Source organism: Puntigrus tetrazona, chromosome 25 (genome assembly GCF_018831695.1).
Source record: "Puntigrus tetrazona isolate hp1 chromosome 25, ASM1883169v1, whole genome shotgun sequence".
NCBI lineage: Eukaryota > Metazoa > Chordata > Actinopteri > Cypriniformes > Cyprinidae > Puntigrus > Puntigrus tetrazona.
Window position 1 is genome coordinate 16,758,563 of NC_056723.1, and position 27,010 is coordinate 16,785,572.

The 27,010-nt window shown below is 38.3% G+C and overlaps 1 protein-coding gene across 1 annotated transcript in view; it reads left to right on the plus strand.

Annotated features, from left to right (window-relative positions):
- Positions 1 to 27,010, plus strand: part of tjp1b (tight junction protein 1b) — a 101,207-nt gene that overhangs the window by 56,981 nt on the left and 17,216 nt on the right. Inside the window, 12 exon segments of the mRNA XM_043227762.1 lie at positions 13,913 to 13,969; positions 14,998 to 15,122; positions 16,301 to 16,403; positions 17,266 to 17,599; positions 18,599 to 18,643; positions 18,646 to 18,704; positions 18,894 to 19,062; positions 20,004 to 20,148; positions 21,362 to 21,397; positions 24,902 to 25,029; positions 25,268 to 25,373; positions 25,469 to 25,619. Coding sequence (XP_043083697.1) covers positions 13,913 to 13,969; positions 14,998 to 15,122; positions 16,301 to 16,403; positions 17,266 to 17,599; positions 18,599 to 18,643; positions 18,646 to 18,704; positions 18,894 to 19,062; positions 20,004 to 20,148; positions 21,362 to 21,397; positions 24,902 to 25,029; positions 25,268 to 25,373; positions 25,469 to 25,619 — 1,458 coding nt within the window.

Here is a 27,010-nt window from a genome sequence, read left to right on the forward strand (position 1 = left end):
GGAGTCTGTTGCAGTCGGCTGGATTTAAAGAGTCGCCGTCTCATGTAATAGCTCTGATTATTGATAAGCTGAAAGGATTTGTTTCCTCCTGAGAGTCCCCGAGTCCTGAGATGTCTTAGCCGTTTTCACATTATGACCGATAACCGATAAAAATGTGTAAATCGTGTATTATTTTGATATTTAGAACAGTTCTATATGATCAGTGTTTTTTTTAACCTGGTATAGAAGAAAACGGGATGGAATCTTAATATTTTATCTTTATTGGTTTGGCACATGATAATTTTAATTTTATAAAAATGTGAAAGTATGATTTTGTTTGTTTCTGCCTATTTTAAGTTCTCTTGTGGAATTCAAGCTATTTTATGCATGTTTTATTTATTTTTTTAGTATTGTTAATGCACTTTAAATGAACAAGTTAGTATTTAGTTCAATGAATTAATTTCAGCTTTTTAGACTTGTAGCTTGCAAATGTTTTGTTTTAGTGTTCATTGTTTTATTTTTATTGTGAAATATTAGAATAGATTTACAATATTGCCTGTTTGACAGAAAATATTAATTTGTTTTATATATATATATATATATATATATATATATATATATATATATATATATATATATATATATATATATATACACACACACACACACACACACACACACACACACACACACACACACACACACACACTAATGCATCCCTGTAATAAAATACTGTTCAATACTGTTGTATGGGAAAACTTTAGCACTCATAATATAAGCTTAAATCTCAGTTTTGAACAAAAGAAATCCATTAATTCCCTGTAGCCTGTGGCATCTCTATTATTAAACAGTTCTTTCTTTATAAATGTTGAATATGTGCTGTGGTTATCACATGTGAGTTGAAGCATGTGATTCCATTAAGAGAGCGATCTAAAGTTAGCCGTGTCACAGCGGAATGACAGGAAGTGAGTGATCCCTGACGTGATCTTTCAGGCACAAGTGTGACGTTGCCGGTGGTCTGGCCATCGTCAGAGGTTCCCCGTCTCCCCCTCTGATACCAGCTGAGAACCTAAAATAACTACCTCCCAACGACTTCCCGTGCGTGAGATCCAGCACACTTCAGGTGCAGCAGTCATTTAAAGGGGTAGTTCAACCAAAAATCACATTACTCTCGTCGTTTACTCGCTCTCATTTTATTCCGAACCTGTTTCACTTTTATTCAGTGCGCTTTTCCATGGAGGACGCGGCTTATAAAAGATGTTAAATGTCCTTGAGGAATCAAGGCTACTATAGCAACATCATTTGCTATCATTCAGAAATTCCTCTCTTCTGCTGGATGCTTTTTATAGCCTCTGGTTTCTTTTTGTTAGTCATTTTCGGCCTTGGTGTGAAGAATTTACTCGCACTGAGAGTATTTTAGCATTTTTACAGATCGTGGAAATCCACATTCGTTCAGTTTTTCCCCGATCCTATGTGAATGTCACTGCCAGAGGTCATTGAATGGAAATGAACTACTGCATCCATCTATCCATCCATGCCGTGTCCCCTTGCTCCCGTGAAACCTGAGCCCTAATCATTACCTATGGGCTCTTTATAATACTGTAGAATCAGCAGCCTTCAGCTATATATAGCCTTTTCGATACAGCCGAGGCTTTAGTGGTGTCACGTTTTTTCCGTTTTTCACCCTCAAAGAAGTCCTTCAGCGTGGAAGATGTCAGTCTTACGTACTACTTTGGGATCAGTTCTTACTAACATAACCTTAAACATGGTATCGGTTTCCGTACAGTAGTTGGATTGGGTGTCCTTCCGATTTTAGCGATTCCGAATCCAGTTCCCTTATCGATTCCCAGTTTAGATATAAAAGAATGGAGTCAAGCATTTAGATATGAAACATATTTATTCAATTGGTACAGCGTTCTTTTGCCTACGGTTTTAACAAAAATACCACAGCACAAATAATTAAATTGTAATAATGTTTAAAATCTATATTAGTTAGACAAGTCGAGAGCAAATAAATTAAAAACAGCTGAATTTAAATCAAATTTAAAATAACACTGCATAGGATTTATTCAGTTGAATCAGATTGTGGAGTGATTTATTTAAATTTTTTCTTTTGTTCACCGATAGACAATAATAGCACAGTCAATTTTAAGACCTAATGCACAGATCCTCGTTATCAACTAAAGACAAAACCGACTTCATTCTATTGCCCTGCATCTTACTTTGGCTTTTTTTTATGCAAAAGCATATGTTTGTAAATGAGTACTAATGCTGCCATCACTGGTTCAATCTGTATTTTATGAAGCAACAAGAATACTTTTTCTACGCAAAGAAAATAGAAATAATGTCTATTTTAGCACCGTTTTGGAGAATATCTTTTCTGACCGCGTTCGTTAGTTGTCCGTCAATAGGACAGACACGAGCCTCCCCATTTTCGTCCAAGATATCTTAAATTGTGTTTTCCGGACAAAGTAAACTTTTACAAGTTTGGAAAGACAAGGGGGTAAGACACATGTCACGACGCTGCCGAGTGGCTTTCCCAACGAGATGCAGCGAGCTGGCAGCATGTGGAGATGGCTGACACAACTTTTGCCAGGCTGTCTCGGTGTTGCCGAACCGAGCAAGAGGGTACTTCTGCACTGAACGCACTTTATTAAACAATCGGTAATTCTATGAAATGTGAATCAAATATGCAAGCCTTTTAATAACGAACAAACACATTTAATAACTGTCTTAACCAACTTCAGGACAGTGCTTATGTTGTAACGACATGCTGACACAAACTGTATCCTACAAACACAAAGCTAGTCGGTTAGGCTTCCAGAGGCGGCGTTTCAGCAGAAAGACCTGTTTATTCACCATTTGCCTTCATCAATACCTCACATACTGCATATGAAGAGCAATAAACATGGTATACGAACGCTATTTCTCTGCTGCCTCTGTTGATGGTAAAGGAGTCCCTTGTTGTAGCAGTGCTTAACAGCGTGATAAAGCGAGGAAAGGAAAACGTGCGTGGAATCTGTCGTCACTCCGGGCCTTGCGTTTCAACCTGACAGGCTGTCAAACGAGCTACACGTGCATACTGCATTTCCAACGTTTTCAGGAAGTTTAGAGGCGGGCATGCACACATGAGCTGTTCGTCAGATTGAAGTATTGCTCTTTCAATTTTTGAACTTGAGTTTTACTCAATTAATTTACTAATGAACTTAATAGTTTGTTAAAGGGATAGTTCATCCTAAAAATTAAAATCGTCCTCCTTATGTTCCCAAACGGTGTGAATTATTTATTTTTTTTCTTTCTTCTGTGGAACATAAAGTTGTTTGGTTCCCAGCGTCCATCAAAACATATTCGTTTCTTCTGTGAAACAAAAGTCAAAAAGGTTTGGAACTATATGAGGGTAAATAGATTTTTTTTTTCCACTAAATTGCCATGCATGCAAGACCAAAAAACACTTTCGTTGTCCTAAATGCATTTTTTTCACCTTATTAGCTCAACGACTCCCCAATGACTTTGTTTAACGATGAATTTGTCCAAACCCCTCCTTTACGTGATGCTTATCTGCAGTGATCATTTAAAAAATATTATAGGCGCTCTTTTCTTCTATCCTGGCATATGATTGAAAGTATATCTAAACCTAAGCAATGAGAGAAACCGATTACGTTATAAAGACTTCCAGCCTCGCATTTCTGTGCCCCGCTCCAGCATTGGCATTTACCTGCATGCTTCATAGCCGGCGGAGTACTAGAGGGATTTCAGAGTGTTGTCCTCCTCCCGTGGCACCGAAAGGGTTAACACCGATACAGCACTTTCTACTGCAGATGGATCTGTGCTCCTACTGAGCAGAGCAGTTCTACGGTGAAGCACTGCTGCAGCTCAGTACACACACACTCACACTCACTCGCTCGGACGCTGCCAGGCCACGGGATTTACTTCAGCGGCTCACGTTTGCCGTGAAGAGGTTGGCCGGCATCAACCACGATTCGAACATCACCGTGCAACTTCACTGGAAGTCTGCGGAAGTCTTACTATTTAAAAGCGCCCCTAGCTGCTCAGCAAATCGATGCGGTCGGTGGATGCGCCTCATCTCTTTTTCGAAGCGATTGAACAGTAACTTGCTGTTCTCGGCTGGCCACTGCTTGATATAGGGTTGGGACTCTCTCTCTCTCTCTCTCTCTCTCTCTCTCTCTCTTTTTTTTTTTTTTTGTCTGTGCCTTTCTCCCTCCCTTCCCCCCTCTCTCTGCACTATCTTCCTCCCTCCCCCGCCTCGTGCCGATTGAATCGGGGATCTCGCTGTGATCAGCCGGGTTCAGTATGAGGGCTGGAGGCTTGCTGGAGAGCACACGGGGTCTGCGGGACCCTAGTCTTGGACCATGTGTGTGACTGAAGAAAGCTAAAGATATGCTTCTGGTTCTCCTGAGATGATCTAACGGCTGTAAGTAACGCTCTTGTTGGTCGATGTTTTTGAGATACCGCTGGGATTCTGTCACAAGCAAGCAACTTGCGTTCAAGTTGAGCCTGATTTGGAATGCCGAATGCAAATCTTTGGTGCGTTTTAGTTAGTTTAGAGGAGTACAACAAGTGCTTCAACAGTTGCGCAAATTGAGGGTAGGCTCGGGCAAGCTGTTAGTTTTGGTTTAGCTGCAGTGTTTGGCGTGTCTTTAGCGCCGTAAATCTGCAGTGACGTTGCCGTGGTGCGTATGTGCAGGATGTCGCTACGTCCTCTGGGAACCACCTCCCCTGCTCCTTCGTTTGAACAGCCGGATCACATGCTCCTGGATTGGGGCTTTTTAGCCATCGTCAGCACTTTGAGACACATCTTTCTTCATTTCTGAAGTCATCAGTCATCAGCTCCTACGTGTTACAGACTGATGCCAGATCCAAAGGTGGTGTGTGCGCGTGTGTAAGAGACATTTGGATGTTTTTCCACCCTCCTCATCTTCTTTTGGCTTCTAGTCAACATACGCAATGTTCTCTGGGTGCATTTGTTTGCTCTGTCCAATGCAGCTCTGTCTGGCTCAGCTGACACTTAACCCTTGTTTGATCGCTACCTGATGCTCTATGTACGATTTTCTGTATTTTTGGCAAAATATGTTGCCAGTTGCTTATTCAGATTTATTTTTATTTTTCTTGATTTTCTTTCTTTATAGCTGAATATTCTTGGTCATATTTACCATAGATTATTAAAAGTATATTTATGATTATTTAACTTATTTTAAATATTATTTTTAAATTAGTGCTGTCAAACAATTAATCAGTATACATGCATTATTTAAACAAAACCTTTTTTTGGATGCAATTGAGATCATTTGACAGCACTATTTTGAAATATATTTTTCAGTGCAAAAACTTTTATTTATTTTATAAATACTATGTTTTAGTTGAAGTTGAATCACTAAGCATTTTAAAAGCTAGTTATACAATGATCTGGAGTTTTTTAGACTTATTGACCCCATTGTGAGGACCTGCGGTGGTATATTCATTTCCTATTTATTTCCTGCATAATTTTATGTTTATGCAACTGTTAATTACAATTTCTATAATATTGTTGTTGTTCACTTTTTAATAAATACTTAAAAACCTATTTTTCCTTTTTTATGTAGTGCTATCCCTAGAGAGATTATGGCAAAAACTAAACAAAAAATTTGCCAATAATTGGTGAAAATAGCCCATGGTGACCAATAACGCTAAAAAATACTCATATCAGATGATACTGATATGATTCTAAAGTATTGTGCATGAACACTGTTCTTCTTGTAGCACTGAGAGAAAAGTAGGTCATTTCTCCACAACTTTGTGAATCAAAGCTCCTCTTTTTTTTTTTTTTTTTTTTTTTTTTTTTGTGGCCAACATAGTATCTAATTTGGTACCGCAGCGTTAATTTCTGGATTAGCTCCATATCATCCCAGTCCTGCACATACACTTGCACAGCTTCGTTGAAATTCACTAACAGCACTTGTCGACACCATGAATTAGCCTAATCCAGCTGTGTGTCTCCTACCGTCTCCCCTGAACGTCATCTTCATGTCGTCCGTGGCCCGCTAGTTCCCTGCATCTGAACCCGATGGCGACAACGAGAGAGCTATTTTTAGATCCCTCCCTCTTGCTTCCACCGTTTCGCTCTCTCGATTTCACTCTCCTGTGGTGAAGGATAATGTGCTGCATATCCAGATTTAAAAAGACGCTGAATCCCTGCCTCTCGATTCACACCAGCATAGTAATGACTGTTAGCAGTTAGGAAGAGCTTGACACTTACTATTCGCAATGCCTCAGTCACGCATTACAAAGAGGCCTCTTGGTGGTAAGCAAAGAATCACTCACAGGACTCTGTCACTTTTCCACCCTAATGATGCAGATATCTTTTGCCGGTGTAATGGGGTATCTCAAGTCTGGGCGTTATCTCTGTAAGTGTCTCCAGAGTCAGACTATTAGAAGGGCAAGTTTGAATTTGCGCAAGTTTTTTATTTTTTATTTTTTTGCAAGCCAATTATCCCAGATCCGAGTTTTACCATTCTCCCTGTCAGATCGCCCATGTATAGTTGTCGTTTCGTAAAAAACTACAGATATGTACACCATCTGTGCATCTTCCTATAATTGACTTTTTCCGGCTCTGTCAAAATTGATAACCCCTTCCACCCCCTGTTCTGTATCATTAATTAAAATGACTTGGGTAGATTCCTGTCGAAATAGTTTGGCCCTTACCTCTCGTTATGACTGTGTTCAGCTGTCCGATCCATCTGTGAGAGGGTCCGTGGCTGCCCATGCCTCCAGACCTCTGACAGTATAGAGCATTGGCTGCCAGTCAAGGCAGTGTTCTTTTCTGCACTATGACGATTTGATTGACCAAGGCGTAGGTGAATGTGCAACCTGTCCTTCTGGGAAGACAGATTTAGAATTATAATGTGTGCAAACAGTGGACAGATTTATCCCTTATGAGTTACACTACACTTATAGGCACAATGTCCTCTGAAAAAAAAAACTACCAAAAAAAAACTGGGTTTAAGGTACCACGTGTCCATTACTAGATGTCCAAATCAGAAATTCCTCTTCTGCTCAATAAAATTCTAGTTAAACTTTTAGTGAGGAGTCACCAATTCAGATTTCGATTTCTGATTGCGATTTTTGCAACAACCTTAAAATAATGTTGCCTTAGTGATTCATTAGAGTCTGAGCTGTAGTGATTCATTAGGAGCCTGAATCTGAGCAGTAGCGATTTATTTGAGTCCTTGATTTTTTTTTATTTATTTTTTTTTAACTTTGGTTTAAGTTCCATTAGTTTACATGGATGGAAGGGTTTATGACCTATAGGCTGCAGTCACCCACCAAATATCGATCAAAATTTTGACTTTATTTTCAGAAAGCGTGTGGCACACTTGGTGAAAACTCATTTGATTGAGCACCAATTAAAAGCCACTTTTTAAGTCACAGATTTTTGACCTGCCAAGGCCAAAAACTCTTGTTTTTTGCCAAATACTTTGTGCGTCACTAATTCTGATTCATTAATTGAAAGGGAGCCAATTCTTCATTCAAATACTTCTCGACCATGACATTTAGGCCTGCGTTAGAGAGACAAGTTCACACTAATTCTTAATTTAGATTGTAAGCCGTTGTCTTTTCCATGTAGCCAAAGTGTTACCTGTGATGGACAACAACTACTCTTAAGGTGAATGCTTCGAAAACACCCCAAAAACTGTTAAAAGTGGTGTCATCGACAGCAAATGACTTGTTTCGTAACCTTGTCATCACGACTTTCCTCAGATGAGCAATTCGCTACTTGAGCGGGTTGATGAATTGATGCAATGAAGTTTTATCTCTAGCGTGGGAATCTCTTGATTGAGGAAATCTGTCAAAATGAATCTGGAGCCCAATGGTCTCTCATACGTTTTCCAGCTGCGGCAGGACAGTCGTTACAGTGATTCCCGTCACGAAGGAATCCTTTTATGACACGTATGACATGAGGCGTTTGATTACTGCCTATGGGCATCCTGAAATTTCTGTCATGTTTCATTTTTGACAGTACACGGTGTAAAAGTGAAGGTCGACTGTGCTCATTACGTACTTGCCGGATGTTTTATAGTATGGTAAGAAACTGAGTCTTCAGAAGAAAACAGAAAATGCAAATCTAGTTGTTTTAAATCTTTAAAGGGTTAGTTGATCCCAAAATGAAAATTACGTCATTGATTTCTCACCTTCATGTCGTTCCAAACCCGTAAGACATTCGTTCATAATCAGAACACCAATTGAGATGTTTTTGGTGTTTGTTTGTTTACGAAGACACTCAAAGGTCTTACGGGTTTGGAAAGACATAAGGCGGAGTAATTAAAGACAGAATTTGTATTTTGAGGTAAAGTAACCCTTTAATTATTAGCTTAGCATTAACCATATCTTTTTTTTTGCATGGTTAATTTTGCCTGGAATTTACTGGAAGAAGGTTGATTGACAAATGATTGGTTCGAGACACGGCAGTCAATTTAGAAAATGAGAGAACCTTCTCTTTCCCTCTCACTCCATCCCTTCTGCTTTCATGACCAATTAGTGCAAGTAGCTACAGTGCTACAAATCTTTGCATAGCCTATACAAACACAACCTCAAAATGCTGCCTCGTCAGGTTTTTCCCTCTTTTAGCCGTTAACCAACGTAAAATGGGCCTATTTTTCAGTTAATGCAGCAACATGGAACTTGAACACACAGAATGAGAGTTTTGAGAGTTTGTATTTATTAAGTCGTGAATGTAGGCTAACTGTAAAAGTCAGGAACGGTATTGCCTAGTCATGTTCTACCATTAAAAGCAGAGTGGTGAATCCCTTAAGTGCTTTCCCACTGCGTGTAAACTTAACTGAAACTTCAGAAGAAACTGTGAGCTAAGATTTACTGTCAACAGGAATCAAGTGGTCCCTTTGTTAGCTTTTCGGCTGGCCGATGAAAACCACCCATAAATTCTGACAAAATGGTGCAGGGTATGTTGCATCAGCGTTTTTACAGCGCCGATCAGCCTTAAGATGGGCATAAATCCTCTCAACCTCCGTTTTGCTCTCTAGAGTGCAAACTTTTCCCGGCCGGGCTTCAGTTTTGCACACTTCTGTTTGTGAATATTTAAGATGGTCCGAAGTACCTTATTGTGTTTCCCCTCAAGTGAGGTTTCTGCCGATGTTTCGTGCGCAGAATATCTTTTTTATTTTCTTTACAGCTTATATATTTTTTTTAAAGCTGTCTGGATTCAGACAACTAACCGTTTGTACTTCACTTGATGCTGTGTAATTCCTGCGTTCATTTCTTTTCCTACCCTCCAACTCTGGAGCCGGCTGGCAGCTTGCCTGGGCCGACAGGAGGAACTGAGGGAAGAGTAATCTTGTGGTTAGCAGGATAAATCCAAAGCTCTGTTCAAAACCTCACTGTTTACCTCCTACATGTTTAGCTACCATTTTCGCTGGCGTTATAACCGATACAGAACCTCAAAAGTGTGCGATATCCAAGTGGAGATTGAAAACCCAATTTAAGCTGATTTGAGTTCGATATTAGCACGCTACGTTAAATAGTCTGCTTTTTGCATTGTATTTCCGCGAAGGATCAAATGATTAATCACATGCAAAATGAAACTTTTTGTTTACCTGATATGCGTGTGTGCGCCGTGTGTATTTATTATATGTATGTAAATACACACGCATGCATGTATACTAAGGCGGCTAGAAATCTAGTAAATCACGACCATTATATTTTAGCGTAAAATAAAACGTTGGTGTTCATACCAAGAACGAGTCTTTTATGTCTAGCCCCTCTAGACATAATGAAATAATTCATGTTGTTCAGGACATATGACTGACTTTCTTCTGCAGAAGATTAAAGAAAATATTTTGAAGATGTTGCTCGCTATATGGACTGAAAAGTCCGTATTCTCCAGTACCTGCTTTTCTCATTCAAAACTAATAAATTGTAACAGCTTTTCCATTTGTTAGTGAACTATCCCTTTAAATGCTTCCACAGAGTGTTTAATGCATCTTTCCGAAGAAATCTTGTGAATCATCTTTCTCTTGTGGTATTACAGTTACTCTTGAGGCTTTGACTCGCTGGATTACCGTCTCCCAGTGCTGTTTGCTTTTTCCTGTACTGAAGATTTCTATGATTCAGCCTGTTGTTCCGTGCAGTGACTGTCTAATGCCCCGGCCGGCAGATCTGACAGATCTGGAGTGCACTCGTTCAGTGTAAGTAGCATTAGTTACAGAACACTTGAAATTGGCCATCTCTGGTGGATGCACTGAACGTTTACACTTTTTTTAACATTCAACGAGAGGAAGAGTTTGTACAAGAGGCAGATGGAGTTTCTAATCCACTTCCTTCCACATGAGGAAATGGGCTTGTTAGGGAATGAGCGTAGCGTTGTGGAGTCCCCGAATGAATCGGAGAGGGCCGAGTGACGACCCAGTTCGCTGAAAGAAGCCGTTGTACTCTCAGCGCACAGGTTCGACTCTAGCGTACGTTATGAAATTATGGCATTTTTACCATGTGAATAATTTCCTCTCATCGCATTGAGATGCAGTGATCTTGCTGCATTGCAGGCTCATGGATTAAACCATTGATTGCATTGCTTTGAAACTTATTCCATGCAGATTTCGTTTTTACAACCCATATGTTTTATGCACATTTTGTTTGGGAAAATTAGCAACATTTATTTGATTGCAGTCAAATAGTATTACATTTTAAGTTTTATTATGCTTTAGAACATTATTTCTGCCACACTTTTCAGCATTACTCCGGTCTTTACTGTCACATGATCCTTCAGAAATCATTGTAATATACTGATTTAAAAACAATTGTTCTGCTTATTTTTGTGGCAGCTGTATTACAATTTTTCCAGGATTCAGTATATGTTGGTTTTTCATTTTCTTCACTTTTTACATTTTAGTTTGCATTTAAAATCTAAAACCCACTACTAATATAAAAAAATCAATATCTTTTTCCACATTGTTCATTGTGATGCCAAAATTCACTTTTAGCATTTAAAACAAATGATTTTAGTTTAATGATAAATATACACAGTACACACTCATTATGTAAACAAAAACTTTTATTTTGCATGTGATTAATAGATTGACAGCATTGATATCCATTTATTGATGATAACGATGATGATAATGACAGTACTACTACTAATAATAATAATAATATAATAATAGTAAAAGTATCAGCTTATTAGTATGATGTTGAATATTAATTTCAGTGCAGCCCTATTTTAGTTTTGGCTTTTTTTTTTTTGCTTATTCAATATTAACTCACTATCCACACCATCAGATCAAATGAACAGCTGGATGGAGCAAAACAGAATATAAGTCATACTTTTGCATGCATAATTTTTCTAGAAGTATTAAAAAAAAAAAGAAAAAAAAGCTAAAATTGCAGTTCCATGCTTTCTTGAGCACTGATTCTAGGTTATAGTTGAGTTGACTAGTGAATATATAATAATTAAAATGTCATCTGTCCAAGCTGAGGTCATTGTTTTGGTATAGCTCGTGTTTTCGTGGAGCATCACTATCCGTTGGAGAGCAGCTGTGGCTTTAACAAGCTTCGGAGAGATGCAGGATATGTTAATAGCGGCGATCGATCCCAGCAGCTCCTCATTGCCATGCAGGGCACAGGTGAAGGGTTGAGCTTGCAGTAATTGTCCCCTAGGTCAGCACATTTCCCACAACGCACTGCCCTCAGATTCTCTCTCCTTCCTCCCTCCCTATTATTTCTTGCTCTGGGTTTTACATTAATTCCTAGTCCGTCAGTCGGGTTTCTTTTAGGCTATAATCGTCAACCGGAGCTCGTTTGGCTGATGTGCCCGCATTCGAGTGAGGCCTTCCAGTCGGGGACGGCACATTCAAACCGTCCCAGGTGCAAGTGGTGAATAAAAGACCGCGAAGTGACTCTTTCTGATGCTGCAGAAAGGCTCGGATTAGTGTGCAAGTCGACCCAAAACGACTTGATCTTCTGAATTCATTCACGGGTGCTTTATAAAACAGTTGAGATTAAAGGGATTAGAGTGCGGTCACTTTTTAGCCTTGGCAAGAGACCGATAACCATAACTCTTGCTGTCAGGGCGCAGTAGATGTGTTTAACTAGCTGCGCGCTAACAAGATGTGCCTGGGTCGAGACGGGCCCGATGTGCCGTGAAGCGGACGAGACCTGAGTTATTATCTGAGAGGTCAAAGGCAGCGGACAGATGGACTGAGACTTGATCTCTCAGCTCGTGAAGATGTGACACAGGGACGTCGTTCATCCTTGCTCTATCACCGTGAGGTCAGGAGCCGATCGTTCGGGCTGCTCACAGAAGGCCATCAACCTCTCATCACCGTTTCCATTTAAAAATATGAAGCTGCTCGTCCTAGGATACTGTACCTGTGGGTTTGCAGACATACGCCTTGCTTATGCGTGTTGAAAATCATCTTATTGACGTTTGGGATCATTTCATATAAAGTCTGAAATATAGTCAGAATTTTAGTATCTCATATTTGAACCATTAGGCTTTTATATAATTTATGCATGAAGTAAATAATCCTGTTTATTTTTTTTTTTACTGTACTGAGTTGAGCTCATTAATGTATTATTATTATTATTATTATTATTTTGTTAAAATAATGAAACATTTAACTGTTGTCTAAACCTGTATGACAGTCGTTGAAAAAACATTGCTTTTTGTGTATTTTATTTATAAAAAAAATTAAAGTAAAATAAAGCTGAAATACAACTGAAGAAATTGCGATTTTTGCAACTAACTAAAATAAGCAGGAGTACTAAAATTGAAATAGATCTTAAATAGAATGAAAACAGAATATTCAAAAATAGAAACTAGTTAAAAATTAATTGCTATAATAAAATTAAAATAAATGTAACACTTTTTATATAATGGGAAATGTATAGTATTAGATTTTATTTTTAATATTGGGAAATATTTTTTCCTTAATTTTTTTCAGTATAACAACTATAACAACCTGTACTAAATTAATAACTATATATAGTCTAAATGGAATCAGTTGACATGTGAAAGTTTCATTATTATAACTCATTTTAACTTTGTCAGTTTTAACACTCCAAGACATAAATAAACATCCTTGTAAATTTAGCTTGAAGCTTTAACTAATGTTCAGGGATCTTATACATGGTTTAGTGAAATGAAGAATCTTGTATGAGGAGAGAGTGTGTGTGTGTGTGTGTGTGTGTGTGTGTGAGAGAGAGAGAGAGTGTGAAGTGGTGGATATCCTGCCAGGTGCTGTCTCCGGTCCTGACACCGCTGACATTCCTCATCCTTCACATATTTCCTCACTTGAGGTCCTGCCACGACCGAGATTGAGTGGGCGGCAGGCACAGTGTTTAGAGCTACGACCCACAATCCTTCATGCTAACGGTTTAAACCATGAAGCTCCCGCCTAACCCCTCCGCTTGCTGTTTATTTAGCGCTAAGGTCCGTTATTGCTTGCGTCCGGCTGCGTGCGGTTTCCCCCCCTGATCTTATGGTCGACAGGAGCACGACTGGCGCGCCGAATCTGCTGTCGGCGGCAACTGCATTGCAGAAGCCATGGAGAAATAAATGAATAAATCAGTGTTGGAGCACCTCGGGTGGCTTCGGAGGATGTCGGCAGAGACGTTTTCCTCGGCCCTTTCTTCTCCTCAAGCTCGTAGCATGAGATTGCACCGCCTTTGTTGTTTCCCTGTCTGCTACGTAATGTGTAGGAAGATCACTTACGCACTACGGAGGATTTCCGAATGCTTTTACGGATGTTAAAGCTGAGATTTCAGAACGATAGCGCGCAACCCGTTTGATTTTAATGAATGCACCCGCATCCTTTAGGCCGCGTGAGAACGTAACCAATTAAACTTTGTTGATGGTAATCTAACGATTTGTGCGGTTCTCTATTAATCTCTTTCACTTGTGTTTTTTTTTTTCTTTCTCTCAATACAGAGTGCAGCAATGGAGGAGACAGTAATATGGGAACAGCACACTGTAACTCTACACAGGGTGAGAATCTGTCTAAAATCTCTATTTTTAGAAAAAATCTCCCGGAGTAACGCAATCATATTGTCTTGTTTTACTTATTTTGCGTATCTTATATTATTTATGACAAATGTTTCGCATTGTGGTCGAATTAACAGATTTCTTTTCCCCCACTTTCTTTAAAGACCTCAAGAGATGCAAGCTTTTACTACTAAAAGTCAAGAGTTTGATGTAAAAAAAAAAAAAAAAAAAAAAAAAAAAAGGCTTGTAGTAAAACTTATTTTAATAGGAAGACAAAATACACTTTTGTGAGAATCCTGAAAAACGTAGCTTGTCATGTAAATGTATATTGTATGGTTAGTTTATTTTGTAATATTTAGGGTTAATCCATTTTAGTGTAGACACCTAAATTACACCTCGCCAGTATTTTTCTGCATTACGTCTAGTTGTCATATGTTGCTTTATAATACCTAATAATTAGTGCTGTCAATTAGATTAATCGCATCCAAAATATGTCTTTGTTTGCATAATGTATTTGTACTGTGTATATTATGTAAATATTAATGCACATGCACGTGTATATATTTCAGAAAAAAATATTCACAATATGAATAAGAATATAAATAGACGTAATTGTTTTCAAAATATTCACTACATGTGTATATATGTATGCATAATAAATATACACAGAACATGCATATCATGCAAACTTCTACTTTGAATGCAGTGAATCTTTTGACAGCACTGATAAGTCACACCTGTTAGCTATCACTGTTAAAATTGTTGAAGTGATTTGTTAAAGTACTGCTGCAGACTTGAGGTGCGTTTTTTTTATATATATATCTGTGATAGGATCTGTCTATCTCTCCGCCCTTCTCTGCCCTCTCTCTGTATCTCTCTGACCATCAGCTCCCCTCATTTATCTTCCTCCTCTTCTCTTCCCTTGTCTCTCATCTTATCTTTTCATTCTGTCCCTCTCCAGCTTTTCCTGGCTGTTTTGAATGTTTTGGTTTCCCTCTCGTCTGTTTAACACGTGTTTGTGTGTCTCACAGGCTCCGGGGTTTGGCTTTGGGATTGCTATCTCAGGCGGCAGGGATAACCCTCACTTTCAGAGCGGGGAGACGTCTATCGTCATATCTGATGTGCTGAAGGGAGGCCCAGCCGAGGGCCTGCTGCAGTAAGACTCCTCTCTGACCCTCTTTACCAGCAGAATACCATGTGTATATATATATTTATTGTGTGTGTGTGTTATACAAACAAATATTTTCAAAATATATACTTTATCTGTGTGTGTGTGTGTGTGTGTGTGTGTGTGTGTGTGTGTGTGTGTGTGTGTGTATATATATATATATATATATATATGTATATATATATATATATATATATATGTGTGTGTATATATATATATATATATATATATATATATATATATATATATATATATATATATATATATATATATATATATATATATATATATATATATATATTAAAATATATTAAACACAAAGTCTTATTTTGGATTGAAATTTTGTGACAGTACTAATAATACATATATTTTATGATTTACCAATTTCCCAAAAAATATCAGATTATATACAGTATATTCCATCCATTATATATTAACTTTTATATTCTTCTCAAGTTAAAACTTTTACTACAAATAAATTGTATAAGGTTATTTATAGAATTTCTATTGAAAACATGAAATTACAAAAATTCAAATTTAAAGCATTTTTTCTAGTGCTCTCAGACATATATATTTTTTATATTGTATGAAAGTTTATCTTTTTTAAATGAGAAAATTGACAATTAAATGCATTGTCATTACTGCTCTTAAAATATTATGTTTTGAAGTTGTATAAAAAAATCTTTGAATTAGGAAAGTGCAAATAAAAAGCATTTTCACTAGTGCTCTTAAAATATTCATTCACTTTTATCGAAAACGTCTGTATTAAATTACAAAATTGCAAATTAAAAGTTTTTCATTACTGCTCTCAGACTCTTAGTTTATTTAATTTTGTATTGAAAACATTTGTATAAAATGAGAAAAGTGTACATTAAAAGCATTTTCTTTACTGGTCTCAGACATTATTTATTCATTAAGTGCGTGTTGAAATATATTTTATTTTTCACTTTTAACCCCGCTGGATATTTATTTATTTCCCAGACAGCTCTTACTACTCCAGAAATTGTATCTGTTTTTGTTTGAAATAAGCTGAATACTGCTCTGCTTCTTACCATGTAAACGCATGAGCGAGCAGGGCTGCTGATCAAGCTGTGCTCCGTCTTGCTCTGAGATCAGTTGGAGTGGCACTTTTGCTTACTGCTTTCTGCTCTCTTTGCCCCCGGCAGGGAGAATGACAGAGTGGTGATGGTCAACGCCGTCTCCATGGATAACGTGGATCACGCGTATGCAGTGCAGCAACTTCGGAAAAGTGGGAAGAATGCAAAAATAGTATGTAGGCCCTTTTCGTTTTTTTTTTTCTTTTACTTTAGCTTCTTGCATTAGGCCACAGATTCATCATGTGAAAATATTCATGCCGTGGCAAATTAGCATACGACTGCATAATAACATACAAGGTAATTTACATAGAATGGAAATACATGTTATATATATATATATATATATATATATATATATATATATATATATATATATATATATATATCTAGTTATTATTTATATCATTTGTTTTTTTTTTTTTTTTTTTTTACACATTTGTGTTACATAAGGAAAGGGAAAGCGTGAAATATTTAGACTAGTGGTCTCAGATTTACTTTATTGGTAAGTATATAATTATAGTTTTTAATTAGTTATTTTGCACAAAAATCCATAAAATATTTTTTTTTAAAAACTTAGAAATATGCTTAGAAATTATTTTGTTTAAAATTGATTAAATCAGGAAAGTGATTGATTTATATTTTTTCACAAGTGGTCTAAATTTTATCACAGAATTTTTATTTATTTAGCTCTGAAATTTATAAGAGAATGTTTTAGAGACGCATTACAGATGAAAAATATGTCCAGTTTTTTTTTTTTTTTTTTAATGTAAATGTTTTTTTTTTAATTAGGAAAGTTCATACTAAATATTTCATGAGTAGTCTGAGACCACAAAAATGTGTATATTTTTTATTTTTCTAATTTTAAACATTTGTGATAAATGAGTCAAATGCTTTAAAGAAAATTTCAAGACTCACTTTTATTGATTTTATTTTGCATTAAAATCTCATTGGAGAAGATTTCAGCGACACATTGGAGATGTGCCCCAAAATTGAGAGCGTTACGAACGATCACGTCTGTTTCTCTATCTATCTAGACCATCAGGAGGAAGAGGAAGGTGCAGATCCCGATGGGCCGCCCGGGGGAACGCGAGACCATGTCGGAGCACGACGAGGACGACGACAGCTATGAAGACGAGATCTATGAGGCCCGGAGCGCGCGGAGCGGGCCGAGCGCCTACAGCGGGGGCGGAGCCACGGGCCGGAGGAGCGGCAGGGGCGAGCGGCTGGGCGGGAGGAGGGACCGAGACAGAGAGCGCAGCGGCTCCAGAGAGAGGAGTCTGTCCCCACGCTCGGACCGCCACTCTGTGTCCTCCAACCTCCCTCCGCGCCCAGCCAAGGTCACCCTCGTCAAGTCCCGCAAGAATGAAGGTGAACATGGCCGCTTCAGCCTCCGTGTCTGACCGCTTGTAACACTGTCACGACAAGGCTCAGACTTGTGCTGTGAACTTTGCTATTCTCATTTCTCCTTATAATCATTGTCCTTGATGTGAACAGGCTTTAACACGACGTGACGTTTCCTGCTGGTTTGCACAAAACAACATAATCACATAAAAAGTGTTGAACATTCAGGCCCACTGACTTTTTGCCGTATGGATGATTTTATAATTGTGGGTACATTTGGTGTCATCATTTTTTACATATGATTATGAATTACAAGGTGTTGCAGTCCATAACAGTTTAATAATTTATTTAAAAAGTGTCTTAACTAGCTGAAAATCTTGATTTCTTCTTGTCTGAATTTAGTGTGTTTTTTCAATCAAGTATCAGTGTAAAATCTAAATATTTTGTATTATTTTTTTTTTTTTTTGCAACAGCAGCATTTTATTCATAAAAGCCCTAAATAGTCACTTACTTAATTCTACAACATTAAATTATATATTATATATATTTATTTATTTAAATCTCATGAACATTGATTAAATTGTGGCACCTTTTATCATATTTATTTTATCATGTTTTTTTTTTTTTTTTTTTTTTTTTTTAAGGTATGCATAATTAAAATACTATTGAGTTAGAATGTAAGGACAATTTTTTTCATTTATGATTTATTGTTATTTTTCCACATTGCCCAATTTGTCCGTAACACAGTTGAAAAAAACACCATAAATACATCTTTTTTTTTTTTTTTTCATTAAAACTAAAAAGGAATTAATTTTGTTTTTGGCAAGCACTGCATTTAAAAAATGTAATGTTTTCAGTAAGATACTAGAAAGAACATTTTTTTTCCCCTTAACTTAACTTTCTGAAATGCCAAATGTATCCCCAGTTGTAGTATCAACCGTATCCAGGTTCACGTCAGACAAAAAGCGTCTTTATAGCTAACATATGCTAACATTGTGTATGTGTTTCTGCGGTTTACTCTGTAAGCAGAATACGGGCTTCGCCTGGCCAGCCACATCTTCGTAAAGGACATTTCCCCGAGAGCCTGGCAGCCCGAGACGGCAACATACAGGAGGGAGACGTAGTGCTCAAGGTAAGATGAATGAGCACCTGTAGTCGAGGGGAAACAGATGGAAGCAGAAAAGAGTGTGTGTGTGTGTGAAGCGATGAGCGTGACTGAACTGACGTATTTAGTGATGTGACGAATTATGAGCGAATGCAGACTCCTGCTAATGGAGATGTACGATGCTGACATCTTTTCTTTTGTTTACTCTTCATCTAGATTAATGGCACGGTGACTGAGAATCTGTCTCTGATCGATGCTAAGAAACTGATTGAGAGGTCAAAGGGCAAGCTGAAGATGGTGGTGCAGAGAGACGAGAGGGCGACCCTGCTCAATATCCCCGATCTGGATGACAGCATACCTTCAGCTAATGCCTCTGACAGAGATGGTGAGAGAGTCTCCGTATAGCGCTCATTAAAATGGATTTGATCCTTCTACTTAGTAACGTGAAAGTCAGTTTTGTTTTTACCCCTTTTTATTGATCTGTTTATTTTTATTTTATTTATTTTGTCAGTACAGTAAAAAGAAAGCTAATTGTGTGCCGTATTTTTTTTCTTATTGAATATATTTTTTTTCTTTTAAGTATAAACTTCTCTAAATGATGTTGGGATAATTATTTGAAACACAATTTATACTTAATACCATTTTTATGGTATTATTTCTATATAATAAGTGATTTGGATTATTTAAATTTTTTACAAAAAGTGTGCATTTTTCTTTTTTTTGGTTTGTTTTAAGCTGTGTTAACTATATTTGAAACTTAAAAACAGTCATTTCTTGCCAAATAAAGCAAAAATGTAATTAAATGTTGACCAAATTTGAACAAGAATGTTAAATGTTGGCTTAGCAAGTAATTAAAATAAAACGTGTTTAAGCTGAAGTATTAAAATGAGTAAAATAAAAATAAATGTGCCTATTAATAAACTGCTGTACATTTATTAATTAAATTAAATAACAGTAATAATAATTACCAGAGTGCACAACATCATTAAAACATAGTAGTCATGATAAATCACATCCAAAATAAAAGTACTTGTTTACATATGTGTGTGTACTGCATGCATTTATTATGTATAAATAAAAATACACACACGTGCAGGTATATATTTCAGAGAAAAAAAAAGAGATTTAAACATTAACATTAACTCTTTTTGGATTAAAAATAAATTTGTCTTCATGTATTTATGTAATTTCGGGTGTGTCATTATTTTATTCCATTCGGATCTTTTGAGGAAAGAATATGAAATTCCAATAGAAATACTGCAGGTTCACTTATAACTCTGTAACACAGCACCTGTAATGGTGTGAAATCATTGATCTTTTTGTTAGATATTTCAGACATCCACTCCGTGGCCTCCGATCATTCCAACCGATCCCACGACCGGAAGAGGAGCAGCCGCTCTCGTTCTCCGGACCGCCGCTCCGAGCCCTCGGACCACTCCAGACACTCTCCACCACAGATCAGCAACGGCAGGTCAGATAGCCTTTCTGTTTGCCCCAATTTCTTCGGTTGCTGCCACACGAGATATTTGAGTCAAAATGAAACCAGAGGTCTGATTCATGCAACACAAGCGTACCGCTTATTGTAGCCAAATGGTCAGTTTTTTAGGTTTTCCCCCCTCAATTTTTAGTTCCTCCCATCTTTATAATATTCAACAGATTGAGTTGTATTTCAGCTTTAGGAGCTGGAGTTGCAGGCCTGCTCACCGCTGATATGAGAACAGCTTTGTGACAGGCATATGAGAGAAGCCTCTGTCAGACGGTACTGCAGTGCTTGACAAAACGCTCCTGTAAATTGGAAGTGTCCTAGATAGATAAACAGGGTGTGACAGCGGTAGAGGATGAGACGAATTTCATCTCCTCAATGAAAACCTAAATTTAAAGGTGAAGTGTGTCATTTTTTTCGCCGGTAAAATACATGGAAACATCAGTAGGCGATTTGTAGGTTGACTTATGAAGAGGCTAAACTCTCTGGAACAATGAAAACTGGCTCTGTTTGTTTCTTTTAGCTGCCCAACGGACTGCTTTAAGGCCTGTCCATACTGAAAAAGCGAGGCAAAATGCTTTTACACTGAGCTAGAAACGATTGTTCACCTTCTGCTAATTCATGACCGCATGCTAGGTGGCGCCATGATCTAAACTTGACATTGATTCTACAATAGGCAGTTATGCACTCTTTGTATGTTTAATATTCTTCATAAACGTACTAATATAAAAATACCCCGAGCTGCATAAAACACATACAGAAAATATATCCACATATCTATTTGCTTAGTTTGTGTGTAGAAAATGTCTTCAGAGCTTGTAGTGCCGCCGCATAGACCTTTTGGGTGACATCAGTGGCTCTGGCCATGTGATGTAATACTCAACTCTTATTGGACGCCCGTGTTTTTGCTTTGCGAAACTGAAAAGATTTGTCGGACTAATAGGGAAAAAAAACATTCAGATTTTTGTTGCGTGAATGTCCGTAGGAATCTGTTATTTTGTTCCAGCTTGTCGTCATGTGCGATATTCGTTTTGCGTTTTCGCGCTCAATGTCGAAAGGCCTCTTGGGTTTCTTACATTGGATCTAAGCAAATGAAGAAATCACACACTTCCCACAAGCCAGAATTGACCACACACACGTTTGCAGATGATCAGGTGTGCGAGTTTTCATGAAGTTTCTTCTGATTCTTGTCTTGAATCAGGGCCGCAGGGCCGACGGCTCAGAGAACCCGGCCAGTGTAAGTGTTTGGGTCCGGTTAACGCAGCGTCCTGAACTAACTAACGCATTTGTGAGCTTTGCACTAAAGCATGTGACGTGGGCAATCTCAAAGTTGTGTAACCCAATATGTGTGTGTGTAGTGTGCTGAAATGGTGTTCTTGTTTTACCTGAACTACTTGACGTGTCCATTTCATCATCCCAACATCTCTCATCTCTGGCTGAAGCCTAACAAACCAACTTGGGCACTGGAAATTCATTGGGATTGTATGCCCAATCCCAGCATGCATCTGTGACATCAAACATATCCCTTCATTCTCATTTCTCATGCAAATTCAAAGAACTGGTCTCAGCTGTGTTACCTCTTTTCTGCTGAGTGAAAACTAAAATAGGGGTGTCTGTCGAAAAAACGTACAGGTCTGCTGCTGTCGGTTTGGCAGCACAGGCGGAAACATGCTGCTTTTAACATCGTTTGTAGTAGTTCCTCTCTGCCTCAGAGAGTTCTCTGTATTACTGGCACATCTGCTTAGCCAACCATCCTTGAAAGTCGTCCAATAGGATCGAAGCACCACCTGCCCCGTATGTGAAGAGTCACAAAAAATTGGAATCTGTGAAGGCCGAGACTTTTTTCCCCCCTAAATCCAGCTAGGTTATGATTTGAAACCTTTTTTTTGTCAATGAATTCTTGATTTGGGAACCAATGGGTTTAAAGGATAGTAACCATTGAGAAGCCAGTTTTACATCCAACATCCAACTTTTTTTTTTAGATGCAAAGTGAACAAAGACTATAGAATACCCAAGACGTGCGGCGCTTAAAATGGCTGTGATATTTAGAAGCCCCGCCTTCTAAATAAAATAGCCAATCGTCGATATGGGAAGGTAGAAGGTTCGGGTTGCTATGGAAACAATTAGCATTCTGAGACGTGTGCCTAGACTGCGCATGTGCACTGGCTGATCTCACCTGAGAAATAAGCTTTTCATAACGCCATTTGAGCAAAAGAAACAACTATTATTGCACAGTTGTCAGATTTCATAGGTGATTTCAAATATGAAATTTAATCGTAAGCTTAGTGAACAGTTTGGGAGAATTTGATGTTTCCCAATGCAAAGAGAGAGAACATGCAGCAGAATTTTCTGACACATTGAGAACAAGAGAAAATGCATGCAAAATAGATTAATATTTTTGGTGTTCTCATGTTACTCTTAGCCAATCAGAGGAGTCATACATTTTAATGGTGCCTTTTGTATTTATTAAAAAATTGGCACTGTTAGGTCGGCACTAAATTCCGATGTTAAATTTGGATCCTGATGTAAAACCAGTTAGGGAGTTACTGAATGGCACGACTTACCGCAGACCAAAAAGCTCATCTCGTTCCCATACCTGAATGTAACAGCTCTTTGAAATAGAGTATGATTGGTAACCGCAATTGCTGCCCTCCTCAGCAATAACTATTTTTCTCTCAAAGTCGGTTTTATGAATCATAGGATCCCTAAAAACCCTTGGGCAGACGGTGATGGCTTCAATACTTTGAGGTATAGTGCGTTATGCCACACACTTATCCTCATTGTCATCAGCCAAGGCTTTTTATTAAGCCACACCGTAATTGCTGGGAAAGATATTCGTCATTGTCATGAATAAAACAGGACCACATGTGGCGGACCGGCCCTGCAGAGATGGACAGTTTCTGCAGTCTGTGGATGTCGCCCGCTGTTGTTTACCGTGACAATAAAGGTCACGGGCCGGACCTGTCATCTTTGGCCACGTGCCGAATTTTGGAGTGCCTCAACGGCGGTGCTGCACCTGGAGTCCTTTTCTCTTCCCGTCTTTCTCTCTCTCTCTCTCTCTCTCTCTCTCTCTCTCTCTCTCTCTCTCTGTCTCCTCCATTACTCCAGATCAGATGGGCTGCGCTAAATATAGTCCAACAAAGGAGCTGCAAAGCACAGCTGTGACCTTCAAGACTACCTAGCTGCCCTAGCCACACAATGTCCTCCCTCTCTCCCCATCTACCTCGCTCTCATCTGCCATTTGTCTTTCAGTGTAAACAGTGTTTTATGGGTTGTGTGCTTAGGCTTGATAGTGTGGAAAAAAGCAGTGTTGTTTTTGGTTGTCCTGCTGAGAGCAGAGCATGCATTAATCATCAAAAGCTTTAACCGAGCAGCACAAAAGCTCATTTCATTCCGCACTGTATCGTATATTTTCAGTGTCCTGTATACAGGTGTATTATTGATTGTACTTTCACTTACGGCCTGAAACATACTCTCCCAAGTACGTGAATTAGAGATGGGCGCTTTCGAAAAACACGGCTTTGTGAAGTTTCGAAACCTTTGCAAATCTTTCGTTTTGCATTAACGATTCGAAGCGTGTCGCAAAAAAGCCACATTATTTTAGTAAACTAGTCTTCATTATGCCATAGCTCGTTCAAAATGCCACAATTTTTTTTTTGTTTTTGTTTTGCATTTGGTTCATTTGATTCAAAGTTTTGATATGCTTTGTTGCTCCCGTTGCATTCTCGGCGTCACCACAAGGGACACTCTTCCAGGTTGACTGCTGTCATGACGGGAGCAACTGATTGAAAGTTTTGCAGTGGGTTAAATTTGACTCTTTAATAGCACCGATAACTCTAGAGTACCCTAGATTTGTTACCACCAAAATAATGCACTGTTGCATATTAAATAACCAAGCCACATTTTTCACTCATTTGGCTACTTGTGTTGGGAATGTTTCTGGCCTTAGGAAGAACTGTTTTCACTTTCAAAGTATATTCCAAATGCCTGATTCATTTGAGCACATTTTAGATTGTTTCTCAAATGAATTGGTTAAATAATAATTAGTTTGAATCATCAATGGTTTTTCCAAAATTTGGGCATTTTATGCGTTTTATTTTTTTATTTTTTTATAGTAATTATTTGTAGTATTATCAGTATTATTAGTATTATTTATATACTGGGTATTTGTACAACAGATAACAGTAGTGATTTGGTTTGTTTGGACTGTTCACTGGTTTGTTTATCAATCACAAGTTTTCCAGTAGAGTCTATATCTGGTTTTGTGAGAAAATAAGTATTTATTTAAATAAGACTTTAAGCAGTGTTACTGGTTATGATAAATCAAGTTGTTTTGTTCAATGCGTAAGAGATAGTCAATTTGGAAAATCATGTTAGCAGTTTGGTTCATTGAGACACAGATTCATCAATTATCATTATTATTATCATTAATATATATGTTTGAATTTCTAATTTGTTCCAAATAAACCTATTTTTAAGACTAAGTTGAAAAATCATTCTAAGAATTGATTCTTCCAAGTATTGCGTTGCTTATCTTTCAAACATATCACTATCCTAAATGTTTTACATCCAAACAAACGTCTCGCACACAATCCACTACTTTAAAATGCTTTGTAAATCGTTTTCCACCAAATTATTCAAAGACGGATTCGTTCACTGATTTGCTACAGCTAAGACCGACATTGAATGTGTGCCATCCTAACAGCTTCGCTCTGTTTCGTCCTTTCTCCTTCACCCACAGTCACCGAAGCCGTGATGAAGACCGGGTCTCAAAAGCTGGACCGCTTCCTGTACCTGCTAAGATGGTGGAGGAGATGCCGAAAGAGCAGACGGCAGCCAGAGAAGAGAAACAGCTCCCCCCTCTGCCAGGTCAGAGGTCACTACACATGAACACACTGTGATCGAACATGCGTTATTCCCAGTCTGGGTTTGTGCTCAGGCGGTGACGAGCAGCGGGAGTTTGTCAGTTTTGACAGCGTCTTTACACCTGCTTCGTCCTGCTGGGCGTCTCTGTGACCTCCCGGAGAGCAACACGCTCCCGTGGTGACGTTTTTGTGTGTGTGTGTGCATGCACTTCACTGAAATACGTGTGCTTTGATCTTCTCAGAGCCCAAGCCTGTGTACGCTCAACCCGGCCAGCCCGATGTGGACCTGCCGGTTAGTCCGGCAGACGCCCCGGTGCCCAGCGTCACGCACGATGACAGCATCTTACGGTGCGCCTCACTAACTTCCCTCCAACTCTGTGCTTTAGAGATATTGAGAAAGAAACGTCCTAGATGCCCTTGTGTGTGTGTGTGTCCACCCTCAGGCCGAGCATGAAGCTGGTGAAGTTTAAGAAGGGCGAGAGCGTGGGGTTGAGACTCGCTGGCGGGAATGACGTTGGGATATTTGTGGCTGGAGTTTTGGAGGACAGTCCTGCTGCTAAAGAGGGCCTGGAGGAGGGAGACCAGATTCTCAGGGTGAGACGATTCACTGTAACCACCTCACTGATTAATTAATGCAACTTCTGTCTAAAAGCTGTTTAGCAGATACAGTGCTTCCCACAGGATTTTGTGATACTTTGCATTCAGTTTTGGCACTTCAGATCTCTATGAGCTACTCCACAACCGAATGCCTGATAAAGCTGTTCACGTATTTTCTGTTGTCATACATAATACAAGAATGAGCCAATTTTCTTTATTTTTATCATTTATTTAAAAAAAGTGGAATGTTCCTTTTAAATCCTGATTTATAACCATGTAGTCAATATATCTTACACTAAAAAGCGACTAAATGCTGTGGATTTGGCTATATTACTGTTTTGTCTCAATTGTCTGCTTCTGAGTACAAAATTATGCGCATATTAATAGAAATAAAATAGAAAAAAATGCTTAAGCATAATACTAGTATTAAAAAAAATGTTTCACGAAATACTTGAGGGGCCGTCAATATACCTCATTGAATTCATCATTGTTGCAGAGCAAAAGAACTCAAAAGTCACCACACACTCCCATGAAGCATTACAGTTTCACTCTTAAAAAGCTTATATTTTAGAGCTTTTATATATTTTGAGCTTCTGTTTGAGATTCGATTTGCAGTGAAGGGTTATGAAGTCTGTTTACAGAGTGTTCAAAATTATATTTTCGCTTCAGATATTTCACAATACAAAAAAAAAAATACACAATAATATTTGGTTGAATAAAAATTTGGCCTGGACAGCACCAGAGTATTTTAGTAATGTTGAGATGATATAGTTTATTCAGATTGAAATTATTATTATTATATTTATTTATTTTTTTTTGTACTTTTTTATTTATTTTAATTCCAGTTTAAATTTCCCGTTATTTGGAACAGGCTTCAGGTCAGACAGGTCAGACAGCCCAGAGATGCCTAAAAATGTTGCTTACGAGACAGCTTGATGTTTTGGAGCAGAGCATTCATGCTAACGCTGTGTGTGTGTGTGTGTGTGTGTGTGTGTGTGTGTGTGTGTTTGTGTGTGTTTGTGTGTGTGTGTGTGTGCGTTTGTGTGAATGGCCATTTCTGTCTGATGTTGATACCTGCTTGGTTTATGCTCAAGTCATTTAATCTCTTACAGTTTCTTAGCAGTTGAGCCTGAAGATGTTTGTGGTGGCGTTTAGCTCTTGTGATGTATTACTCGAGTGGGACTCTTAAAGGCCTGTGGGTGAAGGGAGATTTGGTGTCCCGGCTTTTATAACCTTCTGTTTACGGGCTCTTTAACGGCAGTCCTAGTTTTATGGTGGTTCGCGCTTCCAAAATGTCCCTCCTGTGCTGTATAGAAGCTGTTAAACCTCAGTGTGTGAGAAGATGCTTGCCTTCTCTCAGGATGGTTTCCCTGGTGACGTCGGTTTCC